This window comes from Netta rufina (assembly GCF_964035555.1).
Source record: "Netta rufina genome assembly, chromosome: 5".
NCBI lineage: Eukaryota > Metazoa > Chordata > Aves > Anseriformes > Anatidae > Netta > Netta rufina.
The window spans coordinates 33,187,734-33,211,093 of NC_140128.1; the positions used below are offsets into that span (position 1 = coordinate 33,187,734).

The following is a 23,360-nucleotide window of genomic DNA, read 5'->3' on the forward strand; positions in this document are numbered from 1 at the left end:
GCCGCGCATGCACGGCCCGCCCAGCGCCGGCCGCCCCATGGGCGCCGGGGCGGGGGTTTAAAGGCACGGAGGCGGCGGCGGTGGTGGCCCCAGTCCCGGTCCCCGTCCCGGGGGTGGTCCGGCAGGTGCGGGGCTGCGGAGGGGGTGGTGGGGTTGGGGTATGTTGTATCTGGTGGTGGTGTTACGGAGGGAGTGTGGGGTGGGGGGACGTGGGGAGGTGTCCTAGGTGGGTGCCGGCAGGTGGGGTGCCTACAGCGGGCAGCAGGTGGAAACATTAATGGGGTCTTGGGGTGGGAGCCTGCCAGCCTCCTTTTCCACTTCTAACCCCTGTCCTGGCTCTGGGCTGCTGGGGCTGGAGGAAGGGAGGCGGTCAGAGCCACCCTGCTCCTTCCTGCACGTTATGGGTGTGAGGGACTCGCGCAGCCCTTTGCTGTGCCTAAGCACCAACCCTCGGTTTATAGGTGTGGGGTGCACCTGGCTGCAGCCTGTTGCAGAAGAAGGGCCCACGCCTTTGCTCGGTCCTTCAGACCCTCCCTGAGCCGTGCTGCTGGGCTCAGCCGTGGCCGCTCACCCTGTGCTGAGCCTGCCTGGCCCACGGCACGCCTGTGGTCAGTGCCTCCGAGCCACCCCACGGCAAACCTCATGGTCCAAAGGTCAGCAGCTGCACGGCTCCCTGCTGGAGCACGGCGCCTTTGAGGGAGCGCAGGGCGGGCAAGGAGGGCGTTCTGCAGCCTCCCGAGTGCAAACAGAGCTCCGCCAAGCTTCCCCTCCTTCCTCCTGGCCGCTTACCTCCGCACAATGGGCGCAGTGTCTGCCCACGGCTTCCACCGCGAGGGTTACGGCTGCATGGGCAGGCACTTTATCCTTTCTGATCTTTTTCCCCCCCCCTTCCCCTGAGGGTTTGTTTTCTGGCAGGCTGAGTTGGTGAAGGACACGAGGCACTGCTGGCAAACGGTCCGGTGCTAAAGAAAACTTTGTAGTCAGAATTGCGTGGGTTAGACCCAGCTTTCCATTCGCATGTCACGTTACTACCTGTGAGCCACTCAAATGCACAGTGGCAGAGCTGCTAGTGTGCATGTTGAAGTGGGGTGGGATAGCACCTGAAGCCCGTGATGGAGACCTGCAGAGCAGCCTGCTCACAGTCGGCATACACGCTGCCGATGACTCTAGGGGCATATCCAGTGCCGTCTGCCGGAGCTGCTGCCCTTCAAGGAGAAGCACTGGCCCTGCCAGACAGCAATCTGAGAGCCGGCTGCTGAGGAGGCTGCCAGAGACACCTTGTCCACAGCCAGAGGTGAAGCCTGATGCACAAAGTCCTTGGGCTACTCCAAACAGCATCGCTAGATAGTGCAGCTCTTTCCCCTAATGAGAAGCTTTTTGGCAGATGCTTCCTCTTCCCTCCCTGTTCCGTGGCTCCCTCCCATCCGCTGGCTGGCCTGTCCGCCTTTCTGCTGGTCTCCCTCCTGCAGTGAGTGAGTTTGGAGGACAGTTTGGGAAGCATCACAGTGCCTTTTTATGGTAAATAAGCTGCAAGGGAGCACTGTAGGAGGGGCAGCTTCTCAAAGCTGCTGGGAGCCCATGAGATTGGGCAAGACTTCAACCACCTTGGCTCATGGTGCCTATTGCAGGGGTAGGAGGTGAAAGGCTAGGTGAAGGGGCTGGTTTCTCTCCTGTCTGTACCTGGAAAGGTCTCTGAGCTGCTCCTTTCCTAGCACTTACTGGTCAGGGTGACAAAGGCTGGTGCTTACTGGAAGCCCCCTGGCTGTAAGTGAGGCCAAATGGTTTCTCTGCTCTGATGAGTGATGCAGGCTCAGCAGTAACAGCAGGAAAAGAAGCACACCAGAACAGCACACGCTCTGCCAGCCCATCAGCAGGTGCCGTGCTGAAGTCCAGCTCGCCTGGCTGCCAGCATCTCGCTCTTGGCTCAGGTCTGCAAAGACTGCACCGTGTGTGGGCAGGCTGACCCCAGGCAGGGAGTTGCAGTGGGTCTGAGGCAGCTCATCCTACAGAAACCTTGCTCAAACCGTGCCTAATGCAGGCCTTGCAGTGTGCTGGGCTAGGGGAAGAGCTCGGCAGCATGAGGCCTGGGGGCCTGTCTCCACCTTCCTGCCCTGCTCAGCCCCACACCGTGGTGTATCGGCCTGTTTTCTTTGCTTCTGGGTGAGCTCAGCCAAGCCTTTGGGATGGCTGGGGTTAAACTGTGACTAGCTCCAATTAAGTTGTGACCTGTGGGCTGATGTATGTACGGAGTATTTTAGTCCCTGACACATGAGCCCTGCCTAGAATGGAAGGCCCGATGCATTCAGGGCGTCTCACTGGAGGCCAGCACCTTTCAGGAGAGCCTCAATTCTCTGCCGAAATGAGGAGACAAGGGCAGGGAACCACACCAAGCTCCAAGCATGGCATTGCTGGGGGGGGCTGCTCACATCCCTGATCTTTTACAGCCCCCTCGGGGCCCAGAAAGGCAGCAGCCAGGAGGGGATGTTGGCAGTTGCTGTCCTCGAGTTCCTGAAGTGCTGCTGACAGGTCTATTGCTTGAAGCAGTAGTCCGTGGGGAAGGGAAACCCAGGTCAAACAAGCTAAAGTATGTGTGTGGGGAGAGGGGGTTGAATGGGCCTTTTGACTTGGGGGCATTTTCTTGCTGTTCTGTCATGGTGCCACTGCCCTCCCCAGCTTAGCTGAGGCCGCAAGAGAGGCTCTGCGCCTTCCCAGGAGGAGCAGCATGTCTGGCAGCGTGTGCGGAGCCCTGCTGTGAGATCCTGACCGCCTCCTGCCTTTTCCAGCAAGCTGTTTAGGGCCCTGGGCTGCTGCTGCTCGGATAACTCCCCTCTCTGATTCACTTGGCAACGTGCTGCCTCTCCCGTAACATCCCAAATCTGCCTGCGCTCCAAGCTGGGAGCGGGAGGCGATATCTTTTAATAACCATGTGATGCAGCTGGAAAAAACTTCTGGACACGCAGTTCTCTGGCGGCCCGGGTTAATGGACACACTTCAAGGGAGAGATTCGGCCAGCTCCCCGGGCGCTGAGGGAGGCGGTGCTGCTGCGGTAGGGTGAGCAGGGCAGCTGCTGTTGGCCTGCAGCAGATGCAGGCTGTGCCCTGGAGGTCAGGCTCTCGCCACGTCTCTGCGGGGAGTTTGCTTTCTGTTGGCAGGGCTGGGGAGGATCCCTTCGGGCAGTGCTGCCTTGTGTGGCAGACACGTGCCCGGCTCTCCCCGCTCGGTGCCACCCCTGCTGAAGGTGCCTTTGGTATCCAGCCCTCAGCTGTTGCAGCGCCGCGGCCATGCTCCCGGCAGCTTCTGCTTCCTAGTCCAGGTGGGTGCCAGAGGCTTGACTCTTACCTGCTGAGCTGACCCCTGTAAACGCAGGGCTCTGGGAATGCCTGCGGGAGGGCTGTGACTGCAAGGGGACCTGGGCCAGGCTGTTTCTGCATCCGGGCTCCTATCCCCTTCCCTCTATCCCAGAAATATCCATGTTCCAGGTCCCCCCCTCCAGATGCTTTTGGTCTGAGGTGGGAGCTGACAGATCAGAGTGGGGATGATGGAGGAGATGTCTCGTTACTGATGTGTGTGTGCAGGGTTCCCTCCTCTGTCACTGGCTGCCACCTTGTAGCCAGATACCACGGGAGACCTGCAGAGCTAAAGTGGCACCAGGCTTTGCTGCTACAGGAGGGTTTTGCTGGGCAGTGGTGCTGTATTTCTTCACTGGAGTTGCTGGGTTTTACTGCTCAGGTGGAAGCTGTTGTGCTCTTGTTGTTATTACCAGCCCTTGTTGGGACTGATGTTGCCTACCTGGTTTTGTGTTGTGCTGTGCCAGACTAACCTGGGGTTTGCTATGGATAGAGAAGAGCAGTGGGTGCTGTGGTGGAGGGCTCACTGCACACTCACTGCTCTGTTCAGGGTTGTAAAGCAGGTGGAGCAGACCAGAAAGTTGTTTTGGCACATGGTTTGAAGATGCTTATCCATCCAAGCAGGCGGGTATGGGGTGCATGTGCCCAGCCCCATGGGAGCCACAGGGAAGAGGTGCACTGCGTGTGATCCCAGCACGGGAGGAGTGGTGTGTGCAGGCTTCTTGGCTCCCAGCAGTGCAAGTGGCTTGGTGGGTTTTGTCTGCTCTCTCTCTGCCTTTATCTCGTCTCTCTCTGGGCTCTGTGTCTATCTGGACAGGCTCTTGACCCACCCCTGGGACTGCCCAGGGTATGCTGCAGGGGCTCGGGTTACTGGACGTGATAGTTAATCCCCTCGCTGCCTTCCAAGCTCAACACTTGCTGCTGCTGTCATCTGGGAGGGGGCCAGGGAACTTGTCTTCCTCACCCGGCTCCTTCTCAAGAGTTGGTGTGAGGACTTGCCATGGAGCATCCCACAAGTGCTGGCAAAGCCACAGCCACTGTGCTGAGTGTGTGGGGACGTGCTGCAGGATGGGGCACTGATCTGCAGCACTCAGATATTCTCCCATGGGCTGGTTGGGTAGCCTCAGGCGATGCTGAGCTCTGCTTTGGAGCAAGCTGGAGGAAAGGGAGAGGATCAAGGTGCTGGGTGGTGTTGCTTATGATTTATAATGCTCTTGGCTGTGCCACGGACTGGCCTCCAGCTCTCTTCTCCAGTGTGACTTTGTCTTTCAGGTTTCAGGCGACAGCAAGCTGCAAAACCCTCAAGTACAGCTGGGATGTGCTCTCTGCCCCTCAGGTTGAGAATCCCCAGTTAGAGGGTCCTCAGCCACCGCCAGGCCCTGCCAGCTTCTCCAGCCGTTCCTGGGTATCCCTGCAACATTGGCAGCCTCCAAAGGTTGGTTATCTGTCTTGCTGAGTAGACATGTTACATGTGCTCTCTTCCCTTCTGTCTTAGTGTTTCTGTATCCAAATTGGTAAACTGGGGATAATTGCATGGCACTGCGGGCTTCCTCCTTACTGGACGTGTGGTGTTTGGGACCAGTGGGGAGGCTCTGAAGGCAACACTGATGCTTGTAAGCCCTTGTGGGCCAGCTCTTGCGGGGAAATACCAGATTCCTCTAGGAATCATTGGAATAAAGCGTGGTCCCATCTCCGTGGCTGTTTCAGTTGAACTTCCCTTGCATGTGTGCATCTGGATCCTTCTCACCCAACCCTAGTGTGGTCTAGTGCTTGTTTCTAGTCTAGTGGGCAGCCAGTGACTGGGGCTGAGGAGCAAGGTCTCTGGGCCAAGGGAAATGTGAAGACCCTCTTCTGAAGGCTTGAGAGCTTGTGCTAGTGTTGTTCTGCTCCAGCAGCTCCTTTTCCCTCTGTCCCTTACACCAGGGGTTTCTGTGGGGCCACTGTTCTCAGCGGCTGCCTCTCCTCCACCCCTCATTAGTGCAGGGCTTGGCATGCCAGCGGGAGGGGGCCTCAGCATGTCTGCGCCTTGATCGGATTTGTCAAGGCTCCTTCCCTTTTCTTCCTGTTCATTGAGGGCTGAAACAAAGCAAACAGAAGAGAGGAATTCCAAAGAATAGGAGCGAGGGAAGAGAGGGACGCGGGAGTGACAGCCTGCCCCGGCACCCCCCTTGGTGTGGTGGGGCAGCGCTGGGGGCAGAGCGTTTTGGGAGACGAAACCTTCCCCTTTCCCAGCCATGCCACCAGCTCGTGGTTGTGTGGGGCAGCCCAGAGTGCCTCTGACCCCGCTGCCTGGGTAGTTTTTCCTGCTGAGGCTGTCCCTGCTGCGTGCCACAGCGAGGAGCGGGGCTCGGGCCTGCTGCCTCCTCTCAGCGTAGGCACGTGGGCCCCAGCAGAGCTCGAGGGAAACGTTATGTGAGCTGCTTTGTTTGTCGTGGGCTGTGATAAAAGGCTTCCCTCTTTACCTGTGCCAGGAAGGTTTCTCCTGCCAGAGGGCCCCTAATGGGCCCAGCACAGAGCTGAACGTGCTGTGTGGGTGCCAGGGCAGCGAGGCACCAGCCCCTCCCAGCCCGGGGCCAGATAAGCTCTGGAACAAGGCACTTCTGTGCGGCTGGGTCTGGGAAGAGGAGACATAAATGTGGCTTGGAGCTCATGTGGCTTCCCAGGAGGCAAACGAACTTGTGAGGCTGCCTCAGGTAAAGCTTCATCCTGTCTTACAGCCCCTCGCTCCCTCCCCTGCTACCCCCAGGACATGGTGCAGGTTCCTCTGCAGCCTGCCCTCAGCCCCGCTATGCTGCCTTGGGGAGGAGGCAGGATGTGAAGCAGTCCTGCCTGCACTTGAGGTGAAATACGTCCCCACCAGTGACCCCCCTGCCTTGCATTTAAGCCACAAGGAATCTTAAGCCACAGCCTCTGTTCCCTTTCCTTCTTCCTCCTTGTTCTACCTCTTCTGGCAATCTCTGCGCTCTGTGGTTTAATTAGAGAGCAAAGCAAAGTGCTTAGACTCCAAAAGGTACAGATTAGGGGGTTACTAATCCTTTTCCTCAATGGGTGCTCGCATCCTGTCCGGTCAGTCATCAGCCTTCTTTCCCTAAAGTGGAAACTTGGCCACGCTTGCGACACAAGAGGAAGAAGGGAGACAGGGAGAAGGTGGAGGGAGGTGAGTTGTGGGCTTTGGCACTTCTCAAGGTGGGCTTGTAGTCAGCACTGGCTGTCTTCATTTCTTGTGCCCTGGCTGCCTTGGGTGTTGCAGGAGCAGTAAAGCAAGGGGTTGTGATTTTCCTGCTTGCTGTTTGTCCTCCAAAGCAGTTCCGCCAGGCTGTTAAAAGGTTGGCAACAGAAAGCTTTCCTTAACATTTTTTTTTTTGAGTGCTGTTTTCCTCTTCTGACAGGAAAAAAAAAGCAACACTTTCTGGCAAAGGAAGCAACTCCTTCCCGGCATGTGTGTTTATATGCTGGATGATTTGTTCTGGGTCTTGTGCTTTCCCTGTGTGCGTACACCTCTCCCCGTGTTCCCAGTTGTCAGTCCTGCACTCTTACTGCCCACATACACCCGAGTGAGCCGTGCTGCAGCACTGTGATCCCTGTGCTGCTGAAAGCTCAGGGCTACCTGCTGGGAGCAGGCGGCTGGTATCTGGCAGGGCTGCGTGAAGTTAGTGGTTTCCTCGTCTGTGGAGGATGAGGACATCTTTATTGGACAGATGCTGCCAGTGTGAAGGGGAAGGCTGAGCGCTTCCTGCTCCACATGGAGGCACTGGCAGGGAGGACAGGGGTATGGCTTGGAGGGATGAGATGTCCTGAGGGTGTGAGGGGAATTCGACCCTGATGGTCACCCGGTGGGCTGTACTTTCATCTGTCCCACTCCTGGTGTGGGCTGGGTGTCGCAGAGGTTCCAGCAGTTTGCAGAAGATGTGGGCTTTAATCCTGAGTTTATCTGTCACTTGGTTGAGTCAAGGCATGTTGCTTCCTCCCTGCCTTTGTCCTCTGCTGTTGAGGTTCAGGATTTGGCTCAGCAGTGTGAGGAACACCAGGGATGGAAAGACAGTGAGCAGCAGGATGAGGTGAGGAGGAGTGCTGGGAAGGCTCAACACGGCGTTTGGCTACTGGGAGCATTTTTCCTTCTCCCCGTGGCTCTGGGAACCACCTTCCCATCCTATTGTTCTTATCCATTGCTTCCTCAGTTGCCAGTTTGCAAAATGCCGGCTGTGCTTTTTTGCAGATAAGTTAGCAGTCTCTTAGCCTGACCAACAGCTCTGCCTCCAGTGTCAGAGCCCATTTGCAATGCGTAAGCATCGCTGTGGCTCAGGTATCACTCCAGGGCTATAAAGTGCCCAGGGCGCTCTGACTGGTACTACTGCTGCTTGGACTTCTTAACAGCCTCCCTCAGGGCAGGGCAGAGCCTGCCCTGAGCCATCCCGATTTGCTATTTATAGTGCAGTTGTTCCATTCTTCTGTGGACGAGCTCTGCTTTCAGCCCTGTTTGGACACTGAGGGCATCAATGCCAGGAATAGCTCTGGGCAAGGAAGATGCGAGTGGCTGCTCGAGCACAGCTCCCAGTTTGGGCCAGTCTCTAGTGGAAGAGGCCAGGCTGTGTCTGTGCTTCTCACCCCTCGCTCACCCAGTGCCCTGCTGTCCTTCCTCCAGGCAAGTGCCCTCTGGAGGGCTCAAACCGAGCTCTGAACAGAGCCTGCGGTGCAGGAAACATCAGCACCGACCTCAGCGCTGCTGCCTGGGCAGAGCTACTCCATCCCTTCAGCGTGTGATGCTCGCAGCTTGTCTGGAGAGCAGAACCGAGCAGATAATTAATTGCTTGATTTAGTGCCCAAAATGAAAAGCTGGAGGGAAAAAAAAAAAAAAAAAGAAAAAAAAACACACACACACAACACAGTTTGAGGTACCTTTTTATCTTTTAAATGTAACACAGCTCGATTTCAGGCAAAACAATGCAAAAAGAGACTTTTTCTTGGAAAACAAAGTGTTTTGTTCTTGTCCAAAACTTGTTGTGAAGCAGCAGATAGCTCTGAGCTGTCTGGAAACGGCAGTTTTCAATCAATAACTACTCAGCCAAAAACACTCACCCTGCTCTGCGGGTGACGAGGCACTGGAGGCACCTGGGGGCCTGGCTCAGAGCCCTGCCCCTGGCATTTTCTCGGGGCTGGCGAGGAGGATGGTATCATGCCTGTCGTGGGCTTTTCCAAGCAGAGTGCTGGTCCTGGGTGGCTGGGGTCACTTTGTCTCCTTTTTGCTGTAATTAACCTGGTGTTTTGCACGAGATGGCGCAGACTCCACAAACATCTGTAGGGGTTAAATCTGGTCAGATGTTGTTCGTGCTCTTCCTTGTCCTGCTGGGGAGCAGCTCCTGGTGCAGGTTGTTCAAGTGTTTCGGGGAGGAGGGAGATTTTGTGGGGGGAAATCTGCCAGCCTCTACCTTGGTGAGCAGGGAGAAGGCTGCACACACATGGACACTGTGAGCTGGAAACTTGAGGCATGGCTGTTTGGCACAGTGACGTTCCCATCCCTTTGCTGTGTGGGACGTGAGTGGTGTGTGCTCCGGCTGTGCTGACGGCAGAGCTGGAGCTGGAAGGGGGCTTGCTGCAGGCAGACTTGGACAGAAGCAGGAGCTGCTGACCCTGCTGTTACCTCTCAGCTCTGACCACAGGAACTGCGTCTGCCGCAAGCCCGCAGCAGCAGAAGTGTCAGGAAATGGCCGGGGTGAGCAGGTTGCAGTGCCTGGGGCACGTCCGGAGACCAGGACACGGTGAACCTCCTGCATTCAGAGCTGGCCATTAGCTGCAGCACAGTCGTCAGCAGAAATGCAGATACTAGAAACCTAATCCCGACAGAGGGAAGGAAGCTGGAGACCAGCCCAAATGCTGCTCCTCTTCTGTGTCAAGAGGCAGGCAGGGTCCTTCTGTCCCTTGTAGTGCTCCTGCACAGAACCCAGGCTTGGTCCCTCCTGTGCCTAGCACGTGGAGGTGTGATCCAGGCCACTCTGTCCTGCTGATTCCCCTGCGAGGGGAAATTTGTCCTGTGATGGACAAATGCAGCACCCTGCTGCCCTGGTGTCCCCACAAGCATGGTTGAGGGCTATTGTGCTTAGCTAGAGCGGGCTGCATCTCGCAGGGCCTCGTGATCAGCATCTCTGCCAAGAGGAGTCGCTCCCTGATGCCTTCCTGGGCTTTCAGATGCAGAGAGGTAAGCAGTGAGGCGTGTGCCCGTGTCAGACCCAGTCTGGACTTGCTGTTTTCCTCGTGCTCTGGGAGAGGAAAGGAAACAGTCTGGTGATGAAGGTTCCCGCTCTGACCAAGCTAGGAGCTTCAATTAACACCCTTCAGTGACCGTCGGCTCCCGTTCCCTGCGTGGTATGCTTTTCTCAGGAGAGCGTAGCTTTTTCTGTGTGACCTTTGTGGAGTAAAAAGCTGAAGTCGTGCAGCTGCAGAACTGAGTAATGATAATCTCATAGGCCTGGGAAGAACTTCATGCACAGGAGTGAGCCACAACTGAGGCACAGCTGGCTGCTGACCCAGGGAAATGTTCATCTTAGTTGCAATTTTCTCTGCAATTTTCTCGGTGGTGGCGGAGGGATGACGATACTTTCTTGTTTTACAGCCCGTGTTGTGGTGTCTCACTCCGTGGCTTGATCCCATTTCTAGAGTATGGGGGCTGCTTTGCCACAGCTTCTCTTTTCCAGTGAAAACGGAGGTGAAATTCTCACTGAAGTGTTGCTTATCATAAGACTGGGGGAAGGAGGGGTGGAGGGGTAATCCGGAGCATGGGTTTTTAATCCTGCTTTCCTAGCCAAATTCCTTTCCGCCTCTGTAAATTCCTGCAGCTGCTCTGCTCTGAACTGCTTGTGTGGTATCCCCGGGCTGGTGCAGCCCTCTTCGGGCAGAGTCACTTGGGTGACAGGGCAGGGAGATGACCCCTAGCTGCATGTCACTGTGTCAGCTGTGTGCTGCTGCACATGGCTTACAGGTGACCTGCTGAACGAGGGACCAGCCTGTCCCCTCCCATCTACTCAGAAAAGCAAAAGATCATCCCCTGTTGCCTCTCTTTGAAGTGTGGTGCCTCTTCTCCGCTCCTTGCTGGGGCCAGCCTGGCCACCTCTTCATTTGTAGTGCCTGGGGGGGGGGAATGGGATGGTGGAGCAAGCCTGGGGCTGCCCCGTGACCTGTGCCAGCTCTCCATAAACACTAACAGCTCACTGGGCAGCTGCTGAGCCAAAATGAGGGGATGCTGTGGGAGCTCCCCATTGCCCAGATATTGCCCTGGGCTACTGCAGATGTCCAGGTGGGAGGAGTGTGCCTGCTGGCAGCCTCTTCCAGCAAGAGACCAGCCTTGGGGATACAGAGCCTCTAATCCCATGTGCCACGGTCCCCATCCCTCCTGAAGCAGGAGCTGCCCTGCTCCTGGGGACAGCACAGCTGGGAGAAGCATGGGGGAGGGAAGGAGGGAGGGAGGCCAACCTGCTGTGGACAGCACTTCTGCCCCGCATCCTTGTGCAGGGCTTGGAAATAGAGAGCGGCAGTATTGGGAAACCTCTCATCTTACCGCTGGCAGCGCTCGTCTGGCGCGAGCAAGGAGACAGCAGGGAGGGCAGGGGGCTGAGTGCGTGGGCTGGAGGGAGGGATAGGGCTGGATGGGGAAAGCAGGAGTGCTGCGGGGAGGCCAGCGCATGTCCCACGCTGTGAGCAATGCCCCTGCACGGTGCCACGGCCACCGGTCTGTGGGAGCCTCATCCAGCCCTGCTCTCCCCTTGCTGCGTGTTTAATGTTGCCCGGGGGAGGAGAGGCCGTGTAATTGCCTTCCTGCTGGCCTTCTCCTCCCCACGGCCGTACATACGTGATGGAAAGCACGGGGCAGGGACAGGACGGGTCCCCCTGACAGCCTGCTTTGGGCCCCGCTGGCTCGGAGCGGGGCAGCCCGGGGGTTTCCTCGCGCTGCGGGGCTGGGCAGGGCAGAAAGGCGCTGTGAAGGTGCGACTGCCTGTTCCGACAGGGGCTCTGCAAGGACAGGCAAGAGCCGCCCGAGCGGGAGGTAAACGCATCTCCTGGGGCAGTGATTTCTGCTGCCTGGGTGGAGACCCAGCCCGCCCCAGCCCTGCAGCACAGGGGCTGCTCCGTCTCTGCGAGGCAGGCCTGTGCTTGCTGCCGCAGCTCGCCCTTTGCTGGCGGGGTGGGGGGCAGTTTGCGTTTCATCTCCGCTGCTATGCAGGCGGCTGCATCCCGATCCCTCCGTGCTGGCGGTGGGGGCTGCCTCCCACTGCACCCTGCCTGCTCCGGGCATCCTCCTGGGCTCCTGGCAGGGTGCAGGCAGAGGGCAGGGGCTCCTCCCTGTGCTCTGTCCCTTGGCTTTCCCCAGCCCGGGGGCCAGGCGCGGGGGAGCTGCAGGTAGAGGCAATCTCTGCATAGTTCGCATTCCCAGCCCCGGCCTCCCGCTCCTCCTGCTGCCATCCCTTCTGTGGGACTCTGTGCTCCTCGGGGAGCCCCACTTCCCCAGCCTGGGGGGGGCTGGAGCAAGCCTGCCCTGCTCCTGGCTGCAGGTGGGCAGCTCTTCCATCCTTTGTGCACCTACAGCAGTGTTCACAGCTCGTCCCCATCATTCAGGCCACAGGTGGGATCTCCTCTCTCTCAGTAGCCAGGAGAGGTGCAGGGCAGCACCCCATCCTTGCCACCTGCCCTGGGAGGGCAGGAGGCAGGTGCTGGATGGGGTAATTAATCCTAACGCTGCCCTTACTGCAGCAAAGGAGGGGTACGTGAGGCCCCGGAGCTGGGAGTTGAGGGCAGGTTCGTCCTGACTCACTTTGGGCAACTCCGTGCCCCTGGCGCTGGGGGCTCTTGAGTAGCAAGCGAATTTAATCTCGTCTTGTTTGTTCTTTCTTCCTCCGAAAGGGGGGCCAGCGCAGGGCGTGCGGGGGGGAGCTCGGGTTTGAGAGCGGGGAGGAGGGGGGGGAAGTGTCAGATCTGAAAGGGAGGAGTAAAAAGAGGATTGGGAAAGGCAGACCCAGGAGGGAGCTGCAGCAGCGGGCTGCGAGCCGGCTCAGGAGGCGCTGGGAGGAGGAGAAGGGGAAGGCAGGTAAGGAAATCACTGCCTGGGGGGCAAGCGAGAGGCCAGGTGAGGAGGGCTGGGGGTGCTACGGAGGGGATGGAGTCCTTGGGTGCCTCCCTGGGGTCTCTGCCAGTGGTTGTGCTGCTGCTCCCGGTCCCCTTCTGTCCCCTAAAGCTGCCGTCCCGGTAGCGTGCTCACATGCAGGGGGTGCTGCTCCCCACGGGGAGGGCCCATGGGGCTGCAGGGAGGCCAAAGGGGCCAGCGAGAGCGGCTGGGGTGTTGCTGTGTGCCCCCAGCCTGTCCCTCCTTTGTTGGCACTCAAGTCCCATTCTCATCGATTGGCTTCTCAGCCCTTTTTCCCGTTGTCCAGGGGCTGCCTAGGCTGGCCCGGGTGGCGGTGCCCTCTCAGCCCTGCCTCGGCCCCAAGCCCCAGCGGCCCCTCAGCCATCTGCACATCAATGGGCTATGGGGTTTACACCAGGGGGAGCAGACCCTAATCCGCCCCATTCATCGGGAGGCAGCGCGGGCTTTTGTGGGGGCTTTTGTGGCGCCACCAGATGCGGGGCCGAGGGCAGGGGCTGGGGCTCCTGCTGGGGCAGGCAGGGGAGGCTGGCTGCTCACCCACTGGTTTTTTGCTTCATGGGGCCCTCGTCTGCCCTGCACAGTTGGGTCTTGGGTTCAGGCAGGGCTTTCTGAGGCTTTCTGCCCCCGTGTTTGGGTTGTTTCTCCTCAGGAGGTGGTAGACAGCATGGGTTTCCACTGCTTGCTTCCCACATGAAAAGGACAACTTGGGCATGGAGGACGGGGAGCCCTGTGTGGCCAGGGCACAGGTGTCTCCAGCTGTGTGTGTGGGGACAGTTCGCTTCCCCCAGCCCAGTCAGCAGGCTGGGATATGGGGACAAAGCAGGCAGCACGGTGCCATGCTGAGGCCAGCAGGGCAGGGGGCAGGCAGGGTGCTGGGGGTCCCATGGGCAGCAGATCCCGGGGAGATCCCTCCTGTTTTTCAGCCCCTGCCTGTGTTCGAGCTTCCCCCTTCTCAAACATGGAGTTTTTTGTGGGCTGTCTCACACCCGCGCTGCCGCGGCCTCCTCCCCACGCAGGCCCCAGCTTCCAGTTGCTCCTGCAGGGCCGGTGGCCATGCCCACGGTGTGGTGAGGGCACTGTGCCCAGGTCCCCGCTGCCCCCACAGCTCCTGCAGCCCCTGGGCCACGTGTCCCTTTTAACCAGCACTCTGGGAAACGAGTTTCACCAAACTGCTTGGGATTTTCCCAAAAGCTTAGCCGGGGCAGGTAGCTGTGCTCAGCCCGGTGAGCAGGGAGGGAGGCGTTTGACCCACTAGGGACTTGGGGAAGGGACAAGGGACACTGCCGGAGTTCCCCTACACCCTCTGGCAGGAGGGCTGGGAAGGCAGCCAGCGTCCCGAGCTCAGTCTCCTCTCTTATCTCCTCACGGGCTGGGCAGCACGGCTCGCCCAGCCCGGCCACGTCCTTGAGGCTGGTGTCTCAAGAGCAGTCCCGGCCCCTTCAGCCTGCGGAGGTGGTGGGGGAGGGCTCTGCTCTCCCTCTCAAGGGCAGGCAGCATTAACCAGCCCCGGCCGCCCAGCACAGCAGGGCAGGATGGCGTCTCCTCCCCCGGGAGCTCTCGTGCTCTCCCCTCAGCCCGTGGGATGGCGAGGAGTGAATTCACTCCTTCCCTCCTCCCCTGCCTGCAGTTCCCCCCTCCGAGGGCCATGGGGGTGGTGGGGCAGGTCTGGGGGCGTCCAGGTTCCCCATCACGGGGAGGAGGGTGCCGGCTGTGGGAGGGTGTCCCCGGAGAGCTGAGGGGCGTCCGTCCCCTCACAGCCCCTGTGGTCAGCCCAGGACAAGGACTGGGGGACACTGAGGCACCCACATGAGGGTTGCAGGGCTGTCGGTGACTCCTCTCTCTGCTTCCCTGCCCCTCGCAGGCTCTAGGATGCCGGGGCCAGCCGGGCTGGGCCTGCCCACCTGATCCTCAGCGCCCCGCTACCGCCGGCCCACCATGTTGCGCTCCTGGCGTGTGAAGCTGAAGCTGCTGCTCGCCACGGTGATCCTGGCCGTCCTCCTCTCCTGGCTCTACCTCTTCATGGGCAGCCTCGAATGTGAGTGGGCCCCCTGCCTTCTTCGGCTCAAGGGAAGCACGGGGCGGGCAGGGGATGCCAAGGCCTTGGGAGGGTCGCTCTGTGGCCATGCAAGTTGCTGTGGGTGTACATGGCCTCTAGGTTCCCAGGGACATCCTTGGGGCCTGGGGGAGCAGAGCTGTGACGTTGTCTGGACACGTGGTGTGTCCTAGGACCTCTCTGTTCAGGTTGGGACTTGGTCCCGCCATCCCCCCCAGTCCCTCCTTGGCTTAGCACCACCTCTTCGACTTCCCCTTGCCACGTCCAATGCACGTCCTGCTCCGTGTCCCCGCAGATGGCCGCTTTCTCCTGCTGTCACCATGCCTGGGTGAGCAGCCGAGCCGCGACGTGGAGCGGGAGGCGCTGGCCTTGCAGGTGCGCCGGGTGGAGGAGGAGAACCAGCAGCTCCGCCAGCAGCTCGGACGGGTGCAGGCGGACGGCAGCGATGGCAGCCCACCATGGGGGGCCTCCGCCGAGGATGGGTCCCCCCCCGGGGGCGAGAGGAGCAACCGCACGGCCTGTCCCAAGCAGCGGGTGGTGCACAAGTGTGAGGTGGGTGCCCGCGGCAGCACGGTGCCACGGCAGATGGGGAATGTCCGGCAGGAGGCCAGAGCCCTGGCTGAGCTTGGGAGGATCTGAAAGTCCTGTGCAGGGGGGTCTGGCCTCAATAGCGCTGTGTTTGTCTCTGGGCAGCTCCTGCACGTTGCCATTGTGTGTGCCGGACACAACGCCAGCCGGGATGTGGTCACCCTGGTGAAATCCATCCTCTTCCACAGGTAACGGGGGTGTGCTGGGCCAGAGGCCTGCTGGTTTGGGGTTTGCAGATGAGCAGTTCTGGAGGAGAGTCCTCCCTCTGCCTCCTGTGTCATTGCTGGGGCTTAAAGGGACAGAAGGGTGGTTTGTTTCCCCCCCAGGGGTGGCTTTTCTCCTTGGGCCCTGGTTTCTGTCCCTTGGCAGGGGTGGGAGAGATGGGGACCACGTCTGCTTCTTCCTGCTGTGGTGCTGAGTGCCGCTGCATTGCCCTTGGCAGGAAAAACCCCCTCCACTTCCACTTCATCACGGACTCTGTGGCCCACCAGATCCTGCAGATGCTCTTCCAGTCCTGGATGGTGCCCTCTGTCCACGTCAGCTTCTACAACGCCGATGACTTGAAGGCAGGCACTTGATCCCCTCTGCACTCTCCCCCCTTTCTTTCCCAGCCAGGCACTTGGAGGGTCCCAGGGGAACAGCAGGAGCAGCTGGGAGGAGGGGGGTACTTAACTCTTTTTCTACTGGTCCCACAACCCTGCTGGTTGCTTAGAGGCTCTGCCCCTCTGCTGGCCTCCTCTGCACGAGAACATAGCCATTGTGCCCGGGCAAGGAAGGGCATGGCCATGCCCAACCCTGAGACTGTGTCACCTTGCAGCCAGAGGTGTCGTGGATCCCCAACAAGCACTACTCCGGCATCTATGGGTTGATGAAGCTGACGCTTACCAAGGCGCTGCCCTCCAACCTCTCCAAAGTCATCGTCTTGGACACCGACATCACCTTCGCCACCGACATCGCTGAGCTCTGGGCTGTCTTTGGGAAGTTCTCTGGTGAGGACAGGGTGCCCTCGGGACCTGCTAGAGCTCTGGCCCACTGCCCATCATGGTGGTGGTGCTCATCAGCCACAGCACCAGTGCAATGGGTTTGCTTGGGCCCTCCAAACTTGCATCGGGGTGGGCCACACATGTCCCTCTTTTTCCTCAGACAAGCAGGTGATCGGGCTGGTGGAGAACCAAAGTGACTGGTATTTGGGCAACCTCTGGAAGAACCACAGACCATGGCCAGCCCTGGGACGAGGCTTCAACACGGGTGAGCATGGACTGCTGGGGTTGGCCCTGCACCTTGATGGGTCAGCATGTGGTGTGGGGAGACTGGGGAAGGCTGAGGTGAGGTAGGGAGAGTCTGTGTGGGCACAAGGGGCTGCTAGAGTGTCCTGGAGGTTGTATGGGTGGATGCACAGAAGCAGCATGCCCCAAAACCTGGAGGCACGCAGACCGCTGTGCTCTCTCGGTGACCCAGTGCCCTCTGTCCTGGCACCCAGGGGTGATCCTGCTCTTGCTGGACCGCCTGCGTCGCCTGGGCTGGGAGCAGATGTGGCGGCTGACGGCAGAGCGGGAGCTCATGAGCATGCTCTCCACCTCGCTGGCCGATCAGGTAACGGCTCCTCCTCCGGGGTGGTCGGCTGTGCTGCGTTCCCTTAGCACTGCTGGCACCTGGGGACCGTGCTGGCTCCTTCATCCTCCTGTGCACTCGCCTTGCCCTCTCCTAGGACATCTTTAATGCGGTGATCAAGCAGAACCCAGCCCTGGTGTACCGGCTCCCATGCTTCTGGAACGTGCAGCTGTCTGATCACACCCGCTCAGAGCAGTGCTACACCGAGGTCTCGGATCTCAAGGTGGGTAGGTTGTGCTGCCTTTGAGATGGGGGCAGAACTGCAGATTCTCCTGTTAGTTAGGGGCCCTGTGCTCTTCCTACTAGGAGTCACGGTGCAGGGCCTGAGGGACAGAATATGAGAGCTGGAGCTTGGGGGGAGTCAGCATGGTGTCTGGGGTCTTGAGGAACTTTGGGTGCTGCTGCCTTCACCTCCACGTGGTGACGTGCTGCTGTCCCCAGGTAATCCACTGGAACTCGCCCAAGAAGCTGCGGGTGAAGAACAAGCACGTGGAGTTCTTCCGCAACCTCTACCTGACCTTTCTGGAGTACGACGGGAACCTGCTGCGCAGGGAGCTCTTCGGCTGTGCCAGCCTCCCCAGCCCGCCCAGCAACCAGGTGAGGCTGGCGGAGACCCCGAGCAGCTGCCCCTGCACGCCCTGGGTCTCCTGCTCTGCCTCACCTTTGTGGTGTTGCAGCTGCAGCAGGCGCTGGAGGAGCTGGACGAGGACGATCCCTGCTACGATTTCCGCCGGCAGCACCTCACGCAGCACCGCATCCACCTCTTCTTCCTGCAGTACGAGTTCCTGGCCCTCCCCAACCCCACCGATGTCACCCTTGTGGCCCAGCTCTCCATGGACAGGTACCTGCCAGTGGGACTGCGGGGTGGTTGGATTCCCCCATGCACTGCCTCTGGGGTGACTCCACGACTCCAAAGCTACCTGAGATCTCTCACATGGGCTCCTCACGCTGGAGCACTGCAGCAAGGAGCAGCACCCTGTGTTGGGGAATAGGAATTCCCTCCACTTTCCCCCGAAGCAGTCTCGGCTGGCACACGGCTTGCTGACAGGCACCCCGTTCTGGGTCTGGCCGAGCTCCTGCTCACGCAGCGCCCTCTCCTTCACAGGCTGCAGATGTTGGAGGCCATCTGCAAGCACTGGGCAGGCCCCATCAGCCTGGCGCTGTACATGTCGGACGCGGAGGCCCAGCAGTTCCTGCGCTATGCCCAGGCCTCGGAGGTGCTGAGCGCCCGCCGCAACGTCGCCTACCACATCGTCTACAAGGAGGGGCAGTTCTACCCCATCAACCTCCTGCGCAACGTGGCCTTGGCCAACACGCAGACGCCATACGTCTTCCTGACGGACATTGACTTCCTGCCGATGTATGGCCTCTACGATTACCTCAGGTACGGGGCTCGCGGGAGGTGCCCTGGGCAGTTCTTCATGTGCAGAAATGGTTGGGTTTGTGTTCAGCTGTGTGATCCTGCTCTTGCTTCTGTCGGACAAGGGTGGATGAGGAAGGAGCAGTGGCTGTGAGAGGTGCCTCGTTCCTCATGTTCTTGTACAGCAGCACTGCAGGGTGTCTAAATTCTTTAATATGCTTCTGGAGCCATGGAGGGGCTGAGGAAGGGGGCTGTGGCCACAGGTCATGGCGGGGAGGCCTCACACCCTTTCTACCACCACAGGAACTCCATCCAGCAGCTGGAGCTGCCCCACAGGAAGGCAGCTCTCATCGTGCCGGCGTTTGAGACCCTGCACTACCGCCTGACCTTCCCCAAATCCAAAGCAGAACTGCTCTCCATGCTGGACATGGGCTCCCTCTACACCTTCAGGTAGGCCTGGAGCTGCCCCACCATCCAAGGGGCTGTCACATCCAGCAGAAGCCAGTTTTGTACCCGTGTGCCTCGAGGCTGTGGCACAGCCAGGTCAGAGGATCTCTCGTTTCAGGGAGCTGCCGCTTTTCCTGGTGTCTCACTTCCCTCTCTCCTCACAGGTACCACGTGTGGCCAAAAGGCCATGCCCCGACGGACTACGCCAAGTGGCGGACAGCCACGGTGCCGTACCGCGTGGCGTGGCAGCCAGACTTCGAGCCTTACGTTGTAGTGAGGCGAGACTGCCCCAAGTACGACCAGCGCTTCGTGGGCTTCGGCTGGAACAAGGTGTCCCACATCATGGAGCTGGATGCGCAGGTGGGTGAGGGCTGAGGTGCTGGTAGGCAGCAAGGTGTTGGCACCAGAGCTGACGGTGACGCTTGCCGCTGTGCCCCCAGGAGTACGAGCTGCTGGTCCTGCCCAACGCCTTCATGATCCACATGCCCCATGCCCCCAGCTTCGACATCTCCAAGTTCCGCCTGAGCGCGGGGTACCGGGGCTGCCTGCAGACGCTGCGGGAGGAGTTCCACCAGGACCTGTCGCGGCGATACGGGGCGGCCGCGCTCAAATACCTCACCGCCGAGCGGAGCCTGTGACGCATGGGGACAGTGGGCGCGGGGCATGAGCAGCCAGTGGGAGAAGGGAGGGCGCAGGGCCTCCCTCCTGCCCCAGCCCACCTCATAGCCCTGCCCAGAGAGCTGAGCCGGCAGCAACGGGATGCCCGTAGATACGGGAGGATGCCATCTATGAGAACAGGCGCTGCCTGCGGGTCAAGCTGCTGCAGCGTGGCCAAGGGTTTGTCCAGAGCAGCAGCTTTCCTGTGTTATAGGGAGCCGCCACCGTGCCAGGGACTGCAGGGCCTGGTCCCCCCATCCCTTGTTTTAGCAGATGTGGAGTGACAGCCTTCATGGCTCACCTCAGGCTGGGGCCTGGCTCCTCAAGAGGCCCGCGAGCTGCGCCTTTCCCTGCTCTGCCTCCGCTCTGCTGTCCCAGTTCCCAACCCTCCGCCCTCCCCCTGGAGCTTCGGTGAGGGGAGCTTCTGCCTTGGGAGGTGGGGTCTGGAGACCAGCAGGTGCTTCAAGCGAAAACAGGCTGAGCTGTGGGACAAACCCTGCAGCCATCGGGAGGGGTGGTATCGCATCGCAGTGGAGGAATCACTCGCGTGGAGGAATTCCTGGCAGGGACCACCCCGCACCTCCCCGCTCTCGGCAGCGCAGAGGCTGCCGTCGACAATCAGGGATGTGGCTGACACTGGAGGAGACCGTAGCTGAGCGCTGTGGCTGGATCCCCGCGCTGGGAGCAGCTTGGCTAGGCACTGCTCCACGGCTCTCACACACTGGAGCACAGAGGATGCGTCGCTTTCCTCACGCTATTTAAATTATTTAATACTTTTCTCCCAAGAATTAAATGATTAGGGTGTCGTGGGTGTTTTTAAATCCTTTCTTCCTTCTGGATGATTTTGCTGGTGGCACTGAAGGATCTCCAGGCCAGCTGCTGCTGCAGCCTCTGCTGTTCTCTTCTTAGCATTAGTCTGGGCTGCAGGAGCCAGATTGTGCAGGTGTGAAGATTTCCGTCCGTGGGGGGAGCGGCCAGGAGGAGCCAAATCGCATTGTCTGGAAAGGGCACAAGCGCCTCTTGCTTATTCTCTCTTTTTAATTTAATTTTTAAATTAAAGCTTTTTTATTCTTTTTCATATCCTTGTTGGAAGCGCATGGTTGTTATTTTTTTTTTTTCTGCTGTGAGCCTGCAAGTGTGCCCTGGAGGGAAGGCAACGGGAGCAGAGCACCGCAGTGGTAGCTGGAGCTTGGGCTGGGGTAAAGCACTGCTGGCCAGCGCTCTGCCTGGTACATTTGAAGCCAATTCCCTTTCTGGCTAGCACAGCAGGAGGGCTGGGGAGCAGGGATGACAACAGGCAGAAGCAATGCCAGTGTCACCAAGCATGGGGTGAGCCAGCCCCTGCCAGTGCCAATGGGCTGGCTATGGGCATTGCTGCAGGGCAGCAGCCTGGGTGGCGGGGTGGCCCCCTTTTGGGGCAGTCTGTGACTTCATGGCATAGCTGTGCCCCCAGTTTCATCACATCCTAGTAGCAGAGATGTTTCCTTGTTCTGGCAGTGCTACAGCTTGTCTCTAAGAGCTGTGGCTGCTGTGTCGTGGCCCACAGGACCTCCCTGTACTGCACCCACCCTGGCAGCCCGGCTGAGGCCACGCCGCAGGCAGGGGGACTGCAGGGCCCTCCCTGGCTGCACGCCTCTAGCTTTATGAAGCTGTTGGGAACAAAACCTGGCTCTGAGCAGCCAGCCTTGCATCTGCAGGGGGAGAGGAAGGTGGTGGCATGCCAAAAGCAAGTTGCTGAGGCTTTATTTGGGAAAGATGCTGCTAATTGTGGCGAAGCAAGGCACAGCTCCAGCGGGCTGCTCCCTAGCAGGCAGCTTTTGTTTAATACAGCCAAAGCTCGCTCTTATCGCCGTACTTCTGTACTTCGCAACCTCAGGGGTTCAGGTCACAGCTAGAGAGCTGCTCACCCAGCCCTGTTCGGCCTGCTCCCTGCTAAGATGTGAGGGAGCAGGGAGGTGTTTCCCTGAGGGCTCGGTGGCGGTGGCAGTGCTGGCGCTGTGCCTAGCTCGGCTGCGGGCCCTGCGAGAAGGCACAGCTCTGCCTGCAGCCACCGTGCTGAGGTAACATGTCCTGGCCCAAAACACGCACAAAAAAGAGTTTTGAGTTCCTGGAGTGAATGGAGCAAGGCTTTGGTCAAAATGTGCCCTCTGCTGGAGGACAGCAGTCAGAGGAGACATTGATCGAGAGGCCAGGGAGCTTTTCTTAACCCCACACAGCTCCTTTGAGAGCTAAAATTCATTTCTGCTGAAGGCAGCGCCCTTCAGCCTGCCAAAACCACCTCGAGTGGGAGCCGCAGCTGCAGAGCTGCCCTTTGAGGCCCTCCCTCTGTGGGCAACGCTGTCCCCGGGGCAGCTCGCGGGACCTCCTGTCCCCTCCTGCGAAACACAGCTAAGGAGACAAAAGATTTTATTGTGTTTTATTTAGTAAAATGTTAAAATAAATAAATACAAATTGATCAGATGCTCTGTACCCCCTCCCCCCCCCAAACTTTAATTTGCTAAAATCTAAACACATTTGTACCAAAACTGAAACCACAAGGGACTTGAAGGCAGCAAAGAGACTGCAGATCACTATGAGCATCAGGCTAAAAAAAATAGAGATATTTAAAAAAACCCAAACCAGCTCACGAGTCGGTGTTCTCAGTAAGTGTTTCTGTGAGGACAGCGTGACCGCTCAGAGAGGGTATTTTACACCAAGGCCTGCAATGATATGAGACTGTGAGGGAGCCAGGGACAGTGTGGGGACAGAGCCTGCCTGGCACCAATGTCCCCGAGGGGAGCTTCTGGCCAGGGCTCATGCAGGAGCAGCGCACAGCGGCTGCCCACCCAGCCACGCTCAGGTGCCCTCACCTGCGAGCTTGGGACGTGGCACGGGTGGCCTCGGGCACCCCCTGCTCCTTGCCAGGGAGCGGAGGCTCCCAGGTGCCGGGTGAGCGCGGTGAAGGCAGCGCCTGAAGGAAGACCTGCGGAGCAGAACTGGGGGCTGCCAGCAAAGAGCGTCCGGAGACCCTCGGGAAGTGGTGGGGCTGGGACACGGAGCCTTGCGGCCCCAAGCTCCGGGTAAGCCCCCAGCCTGGGCTCCCTGCCTGCAGCCAGGAGGACAACACATGGCACTGGGGCGGTGTGGTGGCAGCGACAAAGTGCTGGCACGACCACGGGGACGTGCAGCCCTCACCGGGGCCTGGCTATGCTCTGATATAAGCACCGCTTCCTGCACAGCCTGCCTGCACTGCAGAAGGCACGGTGGGTGCTTGCAGATGAGAGCCGGCCAGCCCCCAGAAGACCAAATGCTGCACCAGCCCTCCAGGCGAGCTCCAGCACTGCTCTGCACCACGGCCGCACTGCTGGCGGTGCAGCAAAGCTGCTTCCTTCCTCTGCGCGAGTTACCTTGCTCTGCGGAGCCTGAACAGGTTAGCACTAGCCAGCTTTCTCCCCCGGCCACCTTGCTTAATGCTCGTTTCATGCAGTTTGCAGCAGTGCTCCTGTACTTTTGCTCCTGTCTTTGGGCCTGCTGCAGGTGGCCAACAGCCTGGCTCGCAATGAGCAGCATCGGGGGACGGGGGGAGCCTGGAGAAAAGCAGCCATGGGGACACGACAGCCTCTTGGTCTGGTGGGGCTGAGCCTGGGAGCTGCCTGAGCTGCAGGGATGAGGTGGTGGCAAAAAAAACCCTTACGGAGCCCTGGCTGCCCGTCAGATGTGGCATCGGCGGTGACTCAGAGTCAAGGTACCTTCTGGAAGGGAGCGCTGCCGGGTGAGACACCGCTCCTGGCTCTAGAGCCAACCACTGTTGTGATGCCAGCGATAATTAAAGGAAGAAGTGCATGAGACTTTGATTAGAAGTTACACGTTAGCCCAGGACAAGCAGGAACACGCCAGCACTGAGCCCTGCTGTACCTACTCTTCAGCAGTGCCTGTTCCAGCGCTCACAGCCCAGGAGAGGCAGCTCTCAGCAGCGTCAGCATTGCCATCGGCTGCTTTACGGTGGGGAAAACGAGGTACAGAGGGATCCTTCCTTCTTTTAAGTGCCCTCCCCGCCTCAATTTTGGTATGCCCAGCCTGCAGGGCCTAGGTCTAGACCAAGACCAAGGGAACCCTCGGTGCCGAGGACCCAAAACCCAGGGTGACCACGGGTGACCTGCGCAGCGCTCCACTTCACCTCCCACCCCA

General features: G+C 59.4%; 1 protein-coding gene across 1 annotated transcript; it reads left to right on the forward strand.

The window, feature by feature from the left end:
- The first annotated feature begins 56 nt into the window (after positions 1–56).
- Positions 57–20,271, forward strand: LARGE2 (LARGE xylosyl- and glucuronyltransferase 2). The gene is made up of 16 exons (XM_084286911.1): positions 57–125; positions 4,620–4,782; positions 14,339–14,512; positions 14,826–15,082; positions 15,224–15,306; positions 15,561–15,684; positions 15,936–16,107; positions 16,262–16,366; positions 16,599–16,711; positions 16,827–16,952; positions 17,171–17,326; positions 17,407–17,570; positions 17,835–18,113; positions 18,393–18,539; positions 18,701–18,896; positions 18,977–20,271. The coding sequence occupies exons 3-16, from the start codon at positions 14,413–14,415 to the stop codon at positions 19,172–19,174; spliced, it is 2,220 nt and encodes a 739-aa protein (XP_084143037.1). The 5' UTR covers positions 57–125; positions 4,620–4,782; positions 14,339–14,412; the 3' UTR covers positions 19,175–20,271.
- Positions 20,272–23,360: the final 3,089 nt, after the last annotated feature.